The sequence below is a fragment of the Bacillus rossius genome, chromosome 1 (assembly GCF_032445375.1).
Source record: "Bacillus rossius redtenbacheri isolate Brsri chromosome 1, Brsri_v3, whole genome shotgun sequence".
In the NCBI taxonomy this organism is placed as follows: Eukaryota; Metazoa; Arthropoda; class Insecta; order Phasmatodea; family Bacillidae; genus Bacillus; species Bacillus rossius.
The window spans coordinates 52,817,239-52,835,882 of record NC_086330.1 but is presented as its reverse complement, the minus strand read 5'-3'; the positions used below and the strand labels follow the sequence as shown (position 1 = coordinate 52,835,882).

The 18,644-nt window shown below is 40.9% G+C and overlaps 1 protein-coding gene across 5 annotated transcripts in view; it reads left to right on the top strand.

Moving 5' to 3' along the window:
• Positions 1–18,644, top strand: part of LOC134536090 (hormone receptor 4) — a 488,332-nt gene that overhangs the window by 443,860 nt on the left and 25,828 nt on the right. For all 5 annotated transcript variants that reach the window (XM_063375653.1, XM_063375636.1, XM_063375645.1 and 2 more), the window contains one exon: positions 6,486–6,590. In XM_063375653.1, the coding sequence (XP_063231723.1) occupies positions 6,491–6,590 (100 nt within the window). In that variant the 5' untranslated portion in view covers positions 6,486–6,490. The remainder of the gene's footprint in view (positions 1–6,485; positions 6,591–18,644) is intronic.

Sequence of the window (18,644 nt, the reverse complement as noted above, 5' to 3'; positions counted from 1 at the left end):
CCTGCAAAGAGTCTTACAGTTGTCTTGACTTTCTGCTTTATTTGTTATTCCCCCTTCCCCCTTGCCATCTACCACAGCCCGCCTACACCGTTGCACTTTTAGTTACTCTAGGATGAGACATCACCTCGGCTTACCCAACCGGCTGTAAAGAAGTTTCACTTCAAAAGTTAGCATTTATTGATTTCTCAGTGTAACTACAACAATCTTTTTCAATAATATGTTAGCATACGATGGCCGAGCTCACGTAAACATTACTTTCCAGATGTACAAATCAAGGTAAAAAAATATTGTCTTTCGTTTTTGATAAAAGTCGTGCGTTATGGTTCGTGGTTTGCGTTAAATTGTAGTTTAAGTGTTGTTCGCCCCGGAACATAACGAACTGAAGTTGCGTGGAAGTACTTGTAGTCGAATCAGTAGTAAGTTGTTAGCGAGGAGTGGTAAAACATACTATCTTGGTTTTTGAAGTCATTAGAGATTCTAAATTTAAGTAGTTTAAGCACTAAACTTAAATTAATTACTCATCATGAGACCCTTAGTTTGATTCCTTATTGTTTCGAGAAAAAAAATGGTTAACTTGCTATTCTTTTTTTTTTTTCGTTTTTTCAATAAACATTTTTAAAATGTTAAGCGTACGAGTGAGTAATGTCCATGCAGACAAAAAGTATTACACCATAATCAAAGCTAACTCTTTAAATAATTATGTGTAGGGGGGGGGGTGTATTTTTCGCAAAAAAAATCCAAACGCTCACTAGAACTGCAATAAGGTATGCCCACTGAAGCAGTTTCTTATAATTGGCGGCCGTCTGTAAGATAAGTCGTTGCCTTATTTGGCCAAGCCATTTAGGACGAGAATGCTTCCGCTTGGAAATGCTGTTGTTCGTTTGCAGAAAAATAGACAGTTACCTGGAGTTACTCCAGTAAATGGCCGCGAACGCCTGCAATCTTCATAGAAACATACTTGGAGTTTCTGGCCGCATCGAAGGTTGATATTTCACCGACTTTACCTGCTAACTGCTACCTTAGTGACGACTGCAAGGTCCACCAAAACGTCATTGGAATAATCTTAACCTTCGAAGCGGCTACAACCCAGAAGCCAAGCAACTCCGGATAATGGTCGCGAAAGCTTGCGATCTCTTTGACGTGCGTGAAAGAAACTCAACCAATCAGGTATATCACAGACGATGCTGCAGTGCTGTAACTCACGGCTGGTATCAAAATCTTTTCACGAGAAACACACGCCCCTGATCACATAATCAAAATTGGCCTGAGTTTGTGCCATGTCTCGCTTGTGTTATCCGCCAAGAACACTACTGGTCCCGTGAAACGTTCCAGGCGGTTGAAACGAAAGACACTCGCAGGAAATGAAACCGTGACCTGGAGCAGTGACCTCAGGTGCACGGGTGGAGGCTGTTGCCTGTGGTTTCTCTGGCCGCGCTCAAGGACCGACAGGCAGTGCGCCGCGGCTGCTGCAGCTCGCTCTTTGCTGCTGGTGCGGCACATCCATCTTTAACTACTTTATTTGAAAATACTCTCTGTAGTGTGTGTTTTAAACACCCGGTTTCCGTTTTCCATTGCGCGGTCATAACACCAATAAAAAAAAGCGGAACATACTCAATCATCTTGTATTTTGTGATTTATTTTTATAATTCCAGTTTTAAATATCTGTTTTGATTATTGGCACGACAATGCAAAAATAATATATTTTCCAAGTTATTTCAATGCTGTTATCGTCTAGCATTGGTGTACAGGCTCCCAAAGGCAACGATAACAGTCGGGAGGTAGGTAATCATATGGGCGGCTACAGTAACTCATCACTTGGCGTTTTGTTAAACGCATATAAAGTTTTTTTTTCTGTTTTTTTAATGAAGGCTACAAGAATTAATTTCAAGCCTTGCTTTCAAAAGTTTCGTTTAAAGATGACCGACTGTAAACAATCTCACATTGAGGTAGGGGGAAACGACGGCAAGCCAAGTAAAATGAAAATTGTGCGTAAATTCTGTTAGCGCCCGATAAAGGTTGTCCAGGCCGGGCCTGCGTTGTCGCGTTTCACAGGGTTGACGTAAGTCGGGGGGACATCCCAACTCGCTGCGAGCGATGCGCACGCACGTAGTCGCCCAGTTAACTCACGCACACGCCTCGGCGAGACGGTCGAGTATTCTTGAGATATGGGGCAAGGCTGGCGGAGGACCCGATGCGTGCTGACGGACTGCCAGACTCTCCCTCCCTCCCCCTCCTGTTACAGCTCCGTCTGGCCTCTCTTTCTCGCCTTTTACAGGTTTTTATATAAAATTATATATATATTTAATGAAACTAAGAAACTTATGCGTTATCCAGCTGTGGAAACACAGAAACCTAAGTTTCAGCGAGTGTCCATGAATATGGGAATAGAGTGGCCAGCTAACTGCGCAGAAAAGGCATGTTTTTGAACGCATTTATTACGTCGCTTAGCTTATATATTATAATGCCTTATACTGTAGAATATATAATGTAACAAAAAATATTTTCGATGGTTATTACAATGCCAGAATGTTCCTTTTCAGCTGAGAAAAAATTGGTCTTGATGAAAACCGCATGTTTCCTCGATCAAAAAAGCGTACACTTCGTTGTTAACATTTCGTTATTTGATGGGGAGTGAAACTGAACGGCTGTTGTGACGGCTGAAGAAAGTACATGAATTCTTATCAGCGTTGTATTCCAACAGTTACTTTTGTTGATTTCATGATCGGACCCCTGTGTACATGCATAGGTGGAATAGTTGTTTATTTTCATCTATGCGCGCGGGCGACCAGAACTTAAAAGTATCGCGATTGAAACACTAGTCGACCAACACTGTCTTTAACGATTGAAGAGTTGAAAGTCAAAAGGGACTAAGTACCAAAACTCCGATTGTAAGTAAATTGCCTCTTTAATATAATTTGTCCTGGCACTTATTTAATCTTAATGGAATTTCAATAGAAACAGAAGTTTCGCATTAGTTCCCCTTTGAAGATGAATAAGCATGGCTTATATGAGCATTTAGAGTTTGGCATTTGGTCCCTTTTAAATTTGAACTGTCCAAAGCTATAGGTCATATGTCTTGTCGAGCTGGGGAAAGTGTACCGCAAGATGTAAATCAATGTTCTTTGAATGATTTTTGCAATAAGGAAAGATTGATTTTACCAAATATGTTGGACATAACGCCACTGCTAGTTTGTGCTAGTTATCAAAGGAGGGGGAAACCCTTAACAATGAATAGCAAATATAGTTGTGGCTACGTATTTATCGCGAAAAAAATTCTGACCGGTTTCTTCCTTGTGATTGGTGACCGTACGCAAGAGACGCCCCCATTGCTTTATTTGACCAGGCAAATCGGGACGCGTTTGCTTCCACACTGAATGACTGTGATTCGTGTACAAACCAACAGTTAACGTGTACGTGAAAGAAGCTCAACAAAACACGAAAGATGCTAAAGTGTTTTTACTCACAAAGTCTCGATATCTTTTCCCAAAAAAAAAAAAGTCCCTGCAAATAGGAAATAAGCTTGTTCTGGATGTGTTTGACGTGTCAGCGAGTGTGTTGATATGGGTTGTTAATGCGTGGACGGGCCAGAGCCGGCTCCGGCCAGGTTTCCGCGCGGCTGGCGGCTGTGGGAAGCCGGCGAGGTCGGCCTCCCGGGCTCTCTCCGCTGGTTCAGGGCCGGTCGCGGCCCCTCGGCGCGGAGGAGGGGGGGGGGGTGCGCGGCCCCGCCCCTCCCCTCCCCTCCCTGCTGGCTGTACAGCAGTGCAGCGGTTACAGATGAGCTCTGCGGTGCACGTGGACCTTCTCATAAATTCAAGCAGAGGGAAGTGTGGACAAAGAAGTAATACCAAATTTAAAAAGAAAAATTGATGTAAAGACAAGTTAGCTTTAGTGGTGTTTTTTTTCCCCTCAAAATCCTACCATCTCTTAACTCAACAAAATTAAAGCTCTTCATGGAATCATGAACATTTACTTTCAGGCAAAAGCTGAACTCACAAAAATGCAAATGTTATGTTTAAGTAATTCGGACAGTTTATCATTGAAACGGGGAACTCTAAAAGCGCTGGCGTGTACAGGTAAATTGATTTGCGTCACTGTGCAACACACGTAATACTCTGCACAGTTTAATCATTCCCCTCAATAGCCATTAGATAATTGCAAGTAATTTATATACGACATATAGAAACCACCAAGGACACTATAATACATGTTAAGCGAAGATCAACAACCTCTCACATCCACTCATTCCGCATCACCCACACCCTCCTTCCCATGAACAACTCCGCCAGCTTTCCTAGAAGAAGACCCAGCGTAACAGAAGATACGATATTTGTTTTAGTATATAAGAAATATTAAACGTGTTTTAACTCCTGAAGCCAAGGGTGCCTTCCACTCAAAAGGTGACACCGCTAGAAGCACCAGCAAGCGTCATCCTGGCTCACTAACACACACATACACCCCTGACTAGACGGGACCTTTCAACAGTCTTGTGTGAGATCGGACCTGAGTAACGCCCCCCACCACATGTGACGCCTTAGCGGCCAAGCCACCAACGACTCCACCATAGCTCTCGACCGTCCCGTAACCACGCGCAGAGCTCACACCAGCTGGCATGGTGATCAGGCTGGTCGCCGGCTCGCGATGCTATTCGCGGGATGCTGTGGCCGCCACTGTAGATCTCTGAATCCTTGCGCAACACATTGACCTGGCCGCCGAAGACGTCCTGCATTGGGCGCCAGCGCGCGTGTATCGCGTATTCCGCGTCGATTGGTTCGCAGAAGAGCGAAACTAGGTCACCAGATAAACAGTGTGTTTGTCCAACGCCCGCCGCCTGCGCGCGCAGATAACCACGTGCGCAGCAGTGTCGGGCGGATGGCCTACACACGCCTTCTGCAGGCGCTGATGGTACAACCAGCGCAGCGCAGCGACGCGTTAGCGAGTTGATCAACGCCTCTTTATATTAACGCATTCGCGTTCGCGTTTGCGAACTGTGGTTGGCGTTATTTCCAACGCAGTTATACCAACCACTGCTGCTTCTTGAATGCCCTGGTTTTTTTTTACAGACTTCACAGGCGGTATTCCAAATACAAGGTCTCAATTTTATCTTCTATATAAATCATTAAGCTTCACATTTACTGATGTTGCACCGACTTACATCTCTGTACAAGTACACGCCAAACAACAAGCAGAATGAAACTGTGACAGCTACCTTGGAGGGATAAAAGGGTTGGCAACACTGCGCACGCACGGTGGATCGCAGCTATGTGAATAAAATGGAGTAGGAAACTCTCAAACGCTACGCTTCGTAACAAAACGCAGCGTTCGCAAATAGGCTTCACCGTGAATAAAATGTATCATTTGACACAGTGTGGTTTGAAAACGCGGCGTTTGAGGAAACGCTAATGAGTGAATAAGAGGGGACTAATACATCGCATGGTGCCTGCACTCTTAGGCTGGGAGTGACCAACACCAAAGGTACCGGCTCATGAATCGAGACCTTTACGAGTTTTGTCAGTACTGGGTATAACCTGAAATAAAACCCTCAAATTAAACAGTGTTTTAATGCAACGATGGTATTTTACACTTAAAATATTGACTAGCTCATTTAATGGGCCGCACAAGAGGGTGGGTGGGCAACCATCCTTGATCTGACCTCAGCTCCTGAGAATGTCTCATGACTACAGATATCCTGCCAGAGTTCGTAGTCATTTAAATATCTTGCGAACTTCAAAATAACCGCGTTGTTTGAAACGAATGAAAATATTAAATCATTTTTTGTAACGTTTGGAACACATCAGGTTTTTTTATCATTGTTTACCAACAGTTTAAAAAATCGGTCATCATATGTTCATTTTTACTAACGAATATTTTTATTTAATTAACGATGGGGAAGGCCTATGTAGTGGAGTCTCACTTGTTCGACATGAACGAGCCGCCACGCGTTGGATAGGCGAAAGTGTTGGATAATAGGGAGATGTTAAGAAAAAACGTATTAAACGTCAAACTATGTTATAATTTTATACATTACTAACCATATGCTAATGTTTTAAAACAAAACAAAATTTAAAAAATAAATTTAAAGTTAGTTTAAAGTTACATAGTTGTCTGAAGTTTAATATCTAAAATTTTCATTGCTGTGATGTTTTAAAGCAAATTTTGATCGTAATCTGCTTTTCTGAAGTGTGCTATGTCTCGCTATCTCTTCAGCATCATTATGTCGACTGAAGTTACTTTTTGTTGTTCAGTGGATCTAACCATCAGTTACTCCGCAATGGGACGTCGAATAATACATAATATCGGATAAGCGAAGGTCGAAGAAATGATAATCTCTCTAAATATAGAAAATTAATTTAAATATTTAAATGTGATTAAACATCTCATTGAACTATATAATAGGAATATAATAGGAATCTTAACCACAACAAGTTAGTTTTGTTCACCCAGCCTCAAAATGCTAATGTGTTTTTTTTTTTCGTTGTGTGTTGCAGGAATTATGACCCTTACAAGCAGCCCGTGTGACTTGGACACGATGAGCCTGTTCCAAGACCTCAAGTTGAAGCGACGAAAGGTTGACTCCAGATGTAGCAGTGACGGTGAGTCCGACCTTATTGCTTGCTTGTGGCTGCTCGCTCGTGGTGGCTCCACCTCCCGCCTCGCACACCCAACTAAACTGATCAAAATAATTACGGGATCAGGAAAAAATAATTGTAGGATTAGTGCCATATCCTTGCTGGGATGTTACGTGTTCCACGTTACTTCCAGATAAGAACACGTCGATTATCAGTTTTCACAGATAATCGCAGATTCATCGGAGAACAGAGATTCTCATTCGGCGTGCCCCATCCACGATGTTCCTCTGCCCAGTTTCTACGGGCTGCACGGTGCTCGCTTGTTAATGAGAAACAGACCATGAGCCTACGGCATAGATGCCACCTATTTGCAGACGATTACGGACAGAGTTTGGAATATGACACACTCCGTCTCTGTCACTGTTTGCAAGTTACGTCCCAGTAGCGTTGCATTCTGCCCCCTGTTTCGACGGGATTATAGACGCTTCTGCTGCTGAAAACACGCATTTTCTGATCTCTTAATGTTTTTATCTGATCTCCCAACTCCGTGTGTTGGATCCCTGATAATTTTGGTATGATTATCAAATATTTTGACCAGGCCGGGTTTTACAGTCTTGTGTACATCCAGTGTTTAACGCCAGTGAATTTAATAAGCAACAAGCATAGTTCATGTTATTCATTAAAACATCCGGCTTGGTATTATTTCTGTAGGAAATGATTTATTCAGAAGCATTATCCAGCTCATTTGGAGAAAGCTGACAATGTCCAGCGTGTTGAAGCGAAAGAAGGAAGAGAAGCAAGTAACGAAGAACCCAACGAGAATACGTATTTTTAAGTAAATTGAGGATATTATACGTTACGTGGTTATTCACAGAAATACTTAAGATTATGGTGGGTCCCGAACCACTTGCCAAATACTGGATGCTCTTTATAAATCAATACACCCCAGTGTCTAGGGTCCTGACAACGTTAAAATGGTACAAACACATTTCGATGTACCCGTACTCCACATTTGTTGCACTTTCGGCTATGTTATAAATTGTTGTTTATTTTTATTTTTAGCAGCTTTTCAACAGATTGTCACCAATTACTGGCTAACATGTTGATTGGTAGAGGATGGAGAAGTGCATGCACCCGTGGAGTGGGGATGGAAAATAACTTTAAGGGGTAACCTACTCCAATTCTGTTTAAACATCTTGGATCGAACCCACGAACTCCCGCGTTTGAGACGTACACACTTCACCACTGCAATGAAAATACCTCCTAGGCGTGGTAAAGCACGCTTGGTATATTGGACGTCATTCGTTTTTCATGCATGAAAAAAACCTTCAGATTGTTTTGAATCTCGTTCTGCGCGTTATTTTCCCAATGCCGAGAGAATGCACCTGGTAGGAAGGACGCCCGCTATAGCTTAGATCGAAGTACAGAGTAAATGGCAACCAATGTTGCCAGATTGATAACATCCAACTCTTTAGCGTCAAAAATATTATTTTGTGTTCCATCTTTGATTATTATAATAATTATTTATAAATTTTTAAAATATTAGTATTTGTTGATTTTTTAAAAACTATACATGAGTGTATATTGACATTACAGTTGTAGTCATTTCGTCAAAAAATTACTCAATGCCTAACATTAATTATTTCACAGGAAAAATCCGTTTGTAGTAGGTATTCAGTCCCAATTGATAACAAGGCATTCCATAAAATAATATAGTACTCTCAAAATAAAAAAAAATGTAAAATTAAAATATTAAATTTTTTTTTACAAAATCATTTGATACCAAAATGGCATCTTTATATTTCGATTCCTGAGAAATAAAAATTCAACGTTATCAGATGATGCTATTGATGAAATACAACCGGGAAATGTGTTTACAAAATACAATGTTTAACCAATTTAAAACAAAATAGCATTTTCATGACAAATATGTGTCTAAAACGTTTGTGCCCTATGGTTTATATCTGGCAACAGAGTAGACCGAAACAAGAAACAGCGCTAATGGCAGAAATCGTACATTGGAAAGAGAGTACATGTAAGACGCGGGAGACGCCGTGGAGGTATGCTCCCCGCTGCCCGCACGGCTCGGCTGCTCGGCGGGCGTGCATGCCGCGACTCCCGCAGGCGCTCCGGGTAAAAGGGAAACCACGCGGCGTGGTAACGGGATTGCTGAACGTTTTGTAGGTGAAGGTCGCTGTGTCGCTCGCGAGGCGGGGAACTTGTTGAGTCACTTCACCACAACGAAATACAAAACACGTAGAAATATGCGTGACGTAACATCACACACTCTTCGCAGCAATAAAAGTGTAAAAAGTAAATGACCATCACGTAAAATCTTTCGCGTGACCGTACTGCAAAAAACCAAATCTATAAAATCCCTTTGAAAAAACGCAACCGAAGTCCAAGTACGTGTAAGACGCGCAAATTTCGTGGTGATGTAAGAAGTAGAAAATAGTGAAAACGCAGTTGACAATAAAACCTCTTTCTGCAGATCTGTTCTTGTCGTTAATTGAAGAGTTTTCCAGTAAATACCTCAGATATTTCTTCTGTTTGAAGCTGTGTCTCAAATGTTTTCACCATTTATTTAGTAAACGTTATTTTTAAGCTGTTAAAAGGCCACGCAAATAAAATTTTTATCACTAGCGTGTTTTTTTTAAACCTCTATTAGATAATATTTAGTATATATCTGTTGATAAAATTTGAGACGAAATATAAACTTAAAAGTTAATGACAAGAAAATTAAATAACCAGCATAGTCCGTTGAGCTAGCTGGGCGCATGTTCGTCCAGGAACCAAGCGAAAAGTGGGACAAGATAAAAAATAATTGTTATGAAATCACTGCTTTCCAAAGTTTTGGCTTTCGTGTAGAAATACGATGGCCTTGCAGATTCGCCTGTGACTGCAAGGCTGGGCAGTCAAGAGCCCGCGTCTAGCAGGCCCGCGCCGTACATTTTATTACCGGCGCATTCTGTCGTAAAATGTTTGTCATTCTGTTCATTATATAACGTAAACGTCATATATCCGTATTTTTAACAACTGTAAAAATATTTCTTGTTCTCATGTATTTATTGTATTTTTAAAATCTTAATCAGTTATCAAAACCATTGTCGACATCGAAGTCACTGGTTGCCTTAAATGCGCGGTTTTAAAGAGATTATTGAAGTGAAACTTCTTTGGTGAAGGGGCTAAAATTTTCTAGCGTTACGAAAATTCCGACCGCATGAGGGGAATAGTTATGTACGGAGTGGGGGAACAGGTAGAGGAGGAGGAGAGTGCGTCAGCGGCGACGCCACTCCAACGCATGCCCTAGCGGTCGAATGGGAAGACTGCAAAAGCGGGGGAGGGATAGGTACGTAGCGTAGCATGCTATATGCTAGTTGTAATGGCCGGAAGGGGAGACGGCAGGGGATAGGTGCAGTGATGCTACGGTATTCTCGTAACGCTACTTGTGTTTGTCTACTCGGTTTTCGTAAAGGCTAATCATATAATTTTTTTATTTAAAGTATCTACAATTTATTTATTTGTGTGGAAAAGAGTTTGTGATTTGTACAGTTAACTTTATAAGTATCATTTTTATGTTAATAGTGTGATTTTGAATATAAAAAAGACTTGTAGACTGTCTAGACACGCCACTGCTCTGACCACTGGTCAGCTAAGTCAGGTGCGGCGGATTGGCCGAGAAGACAATACCCAGGAAAACGTAGCCTAACAGAGCTTTGAAATCATTCCACTGAGTTTATTCTTTTGACAATGGTACCAACATTTAATTCATGTTCGTGTGCTAAGCTCTCGTTGCACATTGAAGCAAGGTAGCAACTCTGATGGCTTCCCCACAAGCGTCTGAAGGTCACCGTGACTGCGCAGTGCTACCACACTCACAAACACAACATCTTTTGAATGCCCGTCTCTTCAAATGAAATCAGTATTCTGGGATGCGCAGTTTATAAATCACACGACACGAATAAAACTCTGTATGGCCTAGTGTTCAAAGCATACAAATTCGTGAATATAGTAAGCACATATGTTACAATCTGCTTTACCTATTCAAGATTTTACCTAATGCTACGGTTCTTGCCCTCTACGCTTTCCTCGATTCCAAAGCCAATAACCCTGAATGCCTTTATATATATATATATATATAGCGAGAGAGAGAGAGAGAGAGAGAGAGAGAGAGGTTAAAACCCGCCAAATACGTGGCAGCCAGCTCTCGATTTATTTATCTCTCCTAAGTGCTTGGGGAGAGGAGAGTAGTTAGTTGATATGATGTGAGGTGAAATAGGTGCGTAAAGGGAAACTGATGATGTAGTTCAAGTCTGTCTGCCAACCGTGTTCAAGGCAAGCTAGCCATTGCTGATTTTCTCTTTTCCCTGGCTGATAATTACGTAGTTTATAACGCAATTCATTGTACGGGACAGATGTAAAGTTTTTTGCCGACCTTGTTTCAAAGGCCAACAAAATAAATAAACAAAATGTCTGTTGAAATTTGTAGCATGGACTTTTGTAAATGCTTAGTTTTAAGACTCGGCTGTATCCATAATGTTGGATTTAAAAACTTTTACCAATTATAGATATATATGATGAAATATTTAGAAAATGAGTAAATTGAATTAACTTCGTATATACATAACCAAGCTGTGTAAACATAGAAATTTACTTTCTAGAAACTTACCATGACGTTAAAAATCAGGTAAAATTTTTTATTGTGTTTATTTGCGTGATATAAAGCTGTTAACGTTTATATCTAGTCTAAAAGTATTTAAAAATAATAATTTGCAGTATATACGTATAAGCAAAAACATCCGTATTGCATCAAAACAAAAAACACGTTAAAATGTAATACTCAATATGGCAGGTGAAGCCGAGACTTAAATTTAGACACTGAAACATCAGTCGATATAAGAATTCATTGTTACAATGTGCTCACACTTAGCTTGTCCCCTAGTATTTCCAAACAATCTGTGCCATTAAAGTGAACAGTTTAATAGTATTAACCTCTATTCAATTCTCTTGTCAAAGTAAGTCATTACAATAAATTTATTATCCCTGATTTGTACAAAATATGAATCTTCAACCGAGTTCGTCGAAACATTAGTTTTATCATGAATTTTATTAGCCATTATTAATTTCTATCCACGTCGTCTACAGTTCCGCAAATAAATTTCAGTTCGTTTACTGGTTGGTTGGTTCATGCGTTACCAAAAGCATAACCTTGTTAATGTGAAACCTTTCCTGCACTCGGTAATCGTTCATTGCTAGCCAACTCTACTACCGACGGCTGCCGGGGAACGTCGCCGACATCGGTCTAGGAAGCCGGTAGTCTCGCAAACCGCCACACAAACACAGTTCTTGTTCGCGAGACGGCCCGCGCTCTCCCGCCTCGACGCATCGGCGTCAGGCCTCTGTACCGCGGTGTCCTGAAGCCAGACATGCAGGTGGATGAGCACCGCCCCCAAGGGGCCGATACCTTGCTGTCCATACGAGGTCGCAGCTCAGGTGAGTTCCTCCTCGTGACCTTTACCACTTCCTCGTGATCGAGGCTAGACGACAAACCTGGTTATGGGAAAACATATTTTTTTGTATTTTGTTGTATGTTAATTATTGAACCCGCTTAATAACTTTGGAGGTAATGACATTATTACCAAAGCAAATCTCTTTTCGTGCCCCTACGAATGGAATTTCGCAGATATTTAAAGCCTATTTTTTTTAGTCTAGTACCTATAAGAAATACTTTGATTCCAATTTTCATCAAAATCAATTGAACAATTTTTTTGGTCATTATTCATTGAATTGACAGACAAAAAAAATTATAAACAGGTCATTTTTTATTTATGTAACACTCATTTTAAATCATACTAATATCTGGAAATTTATTTTATGTATAGACAGACACGACTTCGTTACAGATTAATTGAAAGTCTTGACACTGCGATTTCTTAGTCGACTTGCGTGATTGTTCTTTGCGTGGATAATTCTTGCTCGTGCTGACTTGTGCGATGGGTGTGATGCGACATCGGTTACCCGCTGCAACCGGTCGGTCCCGTCGTCTTTGACCTTTTGGTCGCGCGGGGTCGCGCGACGCATGATCCACGCCCGTGGCGACGACGACAGATTCCTGCTTCTCCGTCCAAGATAAGGCGGGACTTGTTTGGCTGGGGCTCCAGCGGACATCGCGACTCCGACGGCTGACTTGTGACGTAACAAACGAAACGTACAATGATTCATGTATCAGCAGACTTGCAAAGTATGGACGGATAATTATTTTGTTAACTTTAAAAGGATACTCAGTTACCAAAGTCTGAATGTAACTTGCAGCACCTGTAAAAAAAAAAAATGGTATCACCTCATATTGAACGGAGCGTAGCGAGTTCTTAAGGGGTTCTTGTTAATACGAGATGAATATTGATAGGAAATGTTCAAAGTAATTAAACTCGATACACGTGAACTTACCAGGAATATCTCAGTAGATTACCACCTGGACTTATCCGTAAATGAACGGCGGAATGTCGTAACCGTGTAGCGTCCCGGACGAGCCGTTGTGACGTCATGGAGTCGGCCGGGAGGAATGCGGCTGTCCTTAAACCTCGCGCTGGCGTCGACCAATGGGAGGCGGCGTCCAGCCTTGGAGCGCCTTCGTGCCGCTGCCAGCTGTGGCACTGCAGAGCAATACTGGGATGCTATCAGCTGCCGGCAACCTAGCGGCAACAGGTTGCATGGCAACTAACTAAATTGGTTTCAATCAGTTGCTGAGTACAGCGAATTCTATTTTCACTGTAAATTATATTTTCACATTTGACGCTAATCATGGGAGGGCGCCTTGCAGGTAAGGCAGTGGAAATGAGTTTCCCAGCATTCGCACGAAAATGGAAGGTTAAAACTTCTTAGGAAGATAGTTAATCCCAGGCAGGTTGTCAGGATGGAACCTTAGAACCTTAGAAAATTGAATCACTATATTCACATATTTTTTATGAATTTGATTTTTTTAAAATAATATTTACTTAATAGTATCAACGTATTTTTTAAATGCATATATTAATTATTTACATAAAACTAAGTTCTTACTATCATTATTTAATTAATTTAATCTGGTGTCAAAAATAGTTCACTGCTGTTAAGGAAATTGGAAAGTTTTATCTTCACAATAATTTTTTTAAATATAATAAAAATGTTTGCATCTGTAATATATGTAACATGAATATTATTAAGAAACATGAATATTTCTGTTCCATTTACAAAAAAAAAACTTCCGTCTCGACCTCGCTGTCGACAAAAATGTGAATTCACAAAAACAATTTACGAGCTCAAGGGGTTTATTTATTTACATATTTATTAAGTAGGGATCGCAGGCTCTCAAGGACACTGTCTGAAGTGGCTTAACTTGTGGTTTCGAGCCGCGCCGAAGTAGAAGATTGCAACGGCGTTTCGGTGTTAAAAGTAGTGCAGGAGAATTTCCAAGAACCACAGTAGGTAACCAACTGCTACCCTGATGATGGCGACTGCAATGTTGACCGAAATGTCGGTGAAATCTTGGTCTCCGACGGGGCTGTAACACGTAAGCCAAGAAACTTCTTTATATAGGCCCCCTATATTTACTAGCGGAAGTACCAGGCGTTTCCCGGGCTAAACGCGTAGTCATATAAGGAACACCACTGTCAAGTTTCATTCCCGTAGGAACATACTTGAAGAACGGTAATTTTAAACCCCCTCTCCCCGCAATCCCTCGTGAGAGCTTATTTTCGTATAAACAGTTCTTAGCGTATGCCTATGTAGTAAAATGAATATACGTGTCAAATTTCAAGTCTGTAGGTTCTATAGTTCCGGAAAATTCGTGATGAAATATGTATCGTTTATATTTATATACACACTTATAAACATACAGACACGCCACCTTTATATATACTTGTCTTATTTTTATACGCGATGACCGCCATTTTCTTACACTTAACCACAGGAAAGAACAAATAATCACTGTTAGTAAATACGCATAATTATTATACCTGTTCCTCAGTGTAGGCCCATAAATTCTGGTCTAACAACTTACTGCAAAACAATGACTACTAATATAAAAATAAGAGTTAATATAGATACTGTACGTTGCATTAGAAACTAAAAACTACTTGTAATGGAACTGTTGTAGATCTCTAGTGTGTGATCCAACCCGTGGTCTCCGCCGCGGGCGCTATGCGGGAAGTATAACTAGTATAACTAGGGGAGCAGCTGACCTTGCCGCTCGCCAGTCCGAGAGTTCCGCGTTCCTCGCTCACTTCTCTGCGACTGCTTCTTTGCCACCCTCCTCCTCCCCCCCCCCCCCTTCTCTCTTCTTCCTTCTACGAGCACGTTTACCTTGCAGCAAGCAGACTACTATCAGACACACTCTCCTCCAATCATGGCCACCCACGACTCTGTTGTGAATGGGCCTCATTGTTAAATACCGGGCTGAAACACCACGCATTACTTCACTGTTAAAAATGTTCACATTCAACTTACTAAAAATGCTGGTTATTAATTACCCATGGATATTCGTCAATTATATTTCATCTTCGTAAAATTTACGGGTACTGATTACGCTTACATTGCATTCAACATGAATGCACAAAAATACTCCAGCAAAAACATCCAAAAACTCAAGTCAACAGCAAAAACACTCTTTTCCTGTATACCCTGTTTACAGCCCAACACAGAATACGAAAGTCGGAATCGAGAGTAGGGTGTTTACGAAGATTCATTTATCTGAAATTACTAAGAACTCTTCGTTTATTTCAGGCCAATTCTTCGTTGAAACTTCCGTAATTTTACTGTATTTGCTAACTGTGTGCTAGCACACCCTTGAGGGAAAACGTTCTATGTCTTTTACCGACTGCTTGGGAACGCAGTAGTTGCGGTACCTAGTGCGGCGAGTACTTGAACACAACCACACGACAACAGGCCTGTGCGAGTGACGCCCTGGTTCACTCGGTCTTGCACATATGGGCCAATCACCCATGCACGTGGCTCGCACGCTACACCATCACATTTACAAGCCTATGGTTGCTGGACCACACGACACAATACACCGGCTAGCCAATACGACTGGTGGGGGGAGTAGTATTTCTTCCCTCTTCCAGCCGCACACGAAAACGTATCTGAATTTGCATTAAACAAAAACCTGTACCTTAAGGCACACTTCAGACCCGTTTCCTAAATTATCCCACGTTGCACGCAGCTCGTCCGTTGATACGAGTGATTCTGCAACAGTGTGGGATGCATCTTGGAATAAAGTGAACTAAGCGAGTTATAGAAACTTCGGTTTCTGGCCTCACACACACTAAATACCCCGGCTGGTAACATTATGGATCGGCGGACTACGCCTTCAGTTGTTAATCACTCTTGAAGATGGCTGTGACAAGGCATGCCGAAACGACGCACGTTTCTATCAACGCATAAGCCAGGAATTTACTATCGTCTTTTCAATGTTATTGGTAGTTTGTCTGCAAAATATAAATCACATCCTTCTTTCACTTTTATCTGCAATACACGAATCAACGCGATCCTGTATATTAAAATACTACACAAATGGAAAACAAAGAAAAGAAGAAATATTGAAAATTGGCCAGTATTAAATGTTACCCATCTATCGTTTTTGTCTCGGCAGAAAATCGATGGAAAATATGCGGGAGAATCTAGCAAGCGTGTGTTTAATATTCATGGTTCAGTTAATTATTAGTACTTACAACCTTGAGTATTGTTGCGTAGTAGGCGATAGGTGTATAAATCACAAAAACAGCTAACGCCTAGTTTTATATTTTATTTCTGGCGTGTAGAAAAAATAGCAATCCAATTCTTGTTACGTTATGTTTGCATTGAACAGTGCATCAGACATACGCACGCTACTAGTAGATAACAAGTATGTTGACTTGGAAAACATCCAATAAACCTTGCATCTATGATATTTTAAACAGGTTGTCCATATTCTGAAAAGTAGGGGAAAGTCAAGGAGAAGTCAGGAAAGCTCTAACTGGACAGGGAATTCGCTTTACATGCTATAAAAGTGATGTAAAGGCTTTATTGGTAGTGATTTTCGGGGAAAATTTCCTACTCGAATCTTCCATCAACCAAACCATGAAAGCATTAGTTCATTGTAATATACACTATAAAAATTAATAAATTTTGAGAGATAAATTGGCCAGCTATAGGGATTTTGGAGGAAGGGTTCTTTATTATTCTTTCATTAAATTGAAAAAAAAATGAAATTCATAAAAACCATTATCTTGGTAAATTTTAAATTTGGCTCACGCAAAGTCAGGCAAAAGTCAGGGAAATTGTGTTAAAGATTTGTGTGGACATAACTGCAAAGTTATTTAATGATTTTGGGATGACAGCCCAATGTCAGTTCAAAAGATCCCTCAACATAGGCTAACCCTCAAATGTTTTCTTAGTTTTTAGTAAATGGTTCTACAAAACAGCAAACCGGGCGTGTGAACAATCATTCGCAATCTTGCGATCACTAAACATCGCTCAGTAAAATTTAACGATAGTGAGTTTAATACAAGAAAATTACAAGTGAATTGATATTAAGTATGTCATGACTCGCACGAACTACCCCAAAAACTATAGTTTCGAACATATCAGTTTGGACCTAACTGAGATGTCAACACTAATTCAGCGTTCAGACTGATCAACCGGAAGTGAACGAAACGCTTTGCCAGTTGTGACAGGAAGGGGTTTTGTATCGGACGTGTTTTCGAGCAGGTTGCAGTTCAGTACGGGAGAAACGCAAGAGGCAATCACAGTGCAATTGCCTAATTTCTAACAGTTGAATAGTGGTGACTAAAGATATATTTACGAATGTTCCAATTATTTGAATCTGAATCTGAATCTGAATCTGAATCTAGGTCTCCAGGGCCAAAAATAAATACTGTACAAAAAATTGGCGTTGAAACATTCCTTTAAAAGTTCCTTTCACGGACTGTTTTCCCGGGTAAATACATATAATTTTATTTATAAAATTACATAAATAAAAGTATTAAATCTTGGGGGACCATGGTAGAACAGTTCCGAAATAAAAATAAAGATAGGACTGATAAATTTTAGAACTGTCAGTGTTCAATTTTTTTAATTTACCAAGTTCTCTCTAATAATTTATTCGAAACTTTATACTCGGACATCAAGCCTTTCAAGTGCTGAATACTTGTTGGTGTTGGAGGATTCGACGGGTCCATCCCTGCCACTGAGACAGTAACAAACACACGAGAACCCGCCATGACGCGACAACCGGCCACTGCCCCAGGCCGGACCTCGAGCCGGTCCGGACTGTGATCTGAGCTGCCGACAACTGGACAGCAACACTGACTCTCAGTTCCGAGGGAGGGTTCTCACCAATTACACTACGAACATCACCAAAAATCCTTGTATTCGCTGTCTTGAATGTACTGGGTATAAAATATTTTCTTTTTCTTTTTCCACGTCTCGTTATCAAGTCGAGTACATAACGTCTCACAGGTCAGCATGGACGGGGCGAGGGGAGTGGGAGGGAAGCGCTGGGCGCTGCAAGAATACAGACGTGTTTTTTTTGGCCCATTGGAAACATTTTTAGATAGATGATGCTTGAAAAGATTTTATCTAAGGGTATCTGAGGACTCTTAAAGGTTTTTTTAAAATCAAAACCTGAAATTCTTACGTAAAAATTGCAACTTAGTGCCTCCATTGACTGAAATAAACTGTCTTGAAATAAATTAGATTTTTATAGTACGTAAGTTATATGAAAATATATACTTCTTAATAGCGCACTCAAATATTTATCTCCTTACACTACCACTGAGTTTGATTATGTTCTAATACTACATGTTTATAGATAAGGCTACCCTCTAAGGTATATTCAATAGTCATAAACGGAGCCACATATTAGTAATTTGAAACTTATTAATGGGGTACATTTTTATTGAAGGGAAAGCCTGGCTGCAGGAAAAGGGGGGGGGGGGGGATACATGGCTCTAGCTGCAGGTAAGGGAAGTCGAGAAGACCTCGCCTGATATACTGCCCAACGGAACTGACGGAGCGAAAGTCAGTTTGCTTGTGTGGCGTATGTCGAGGCTTACCAGGCGT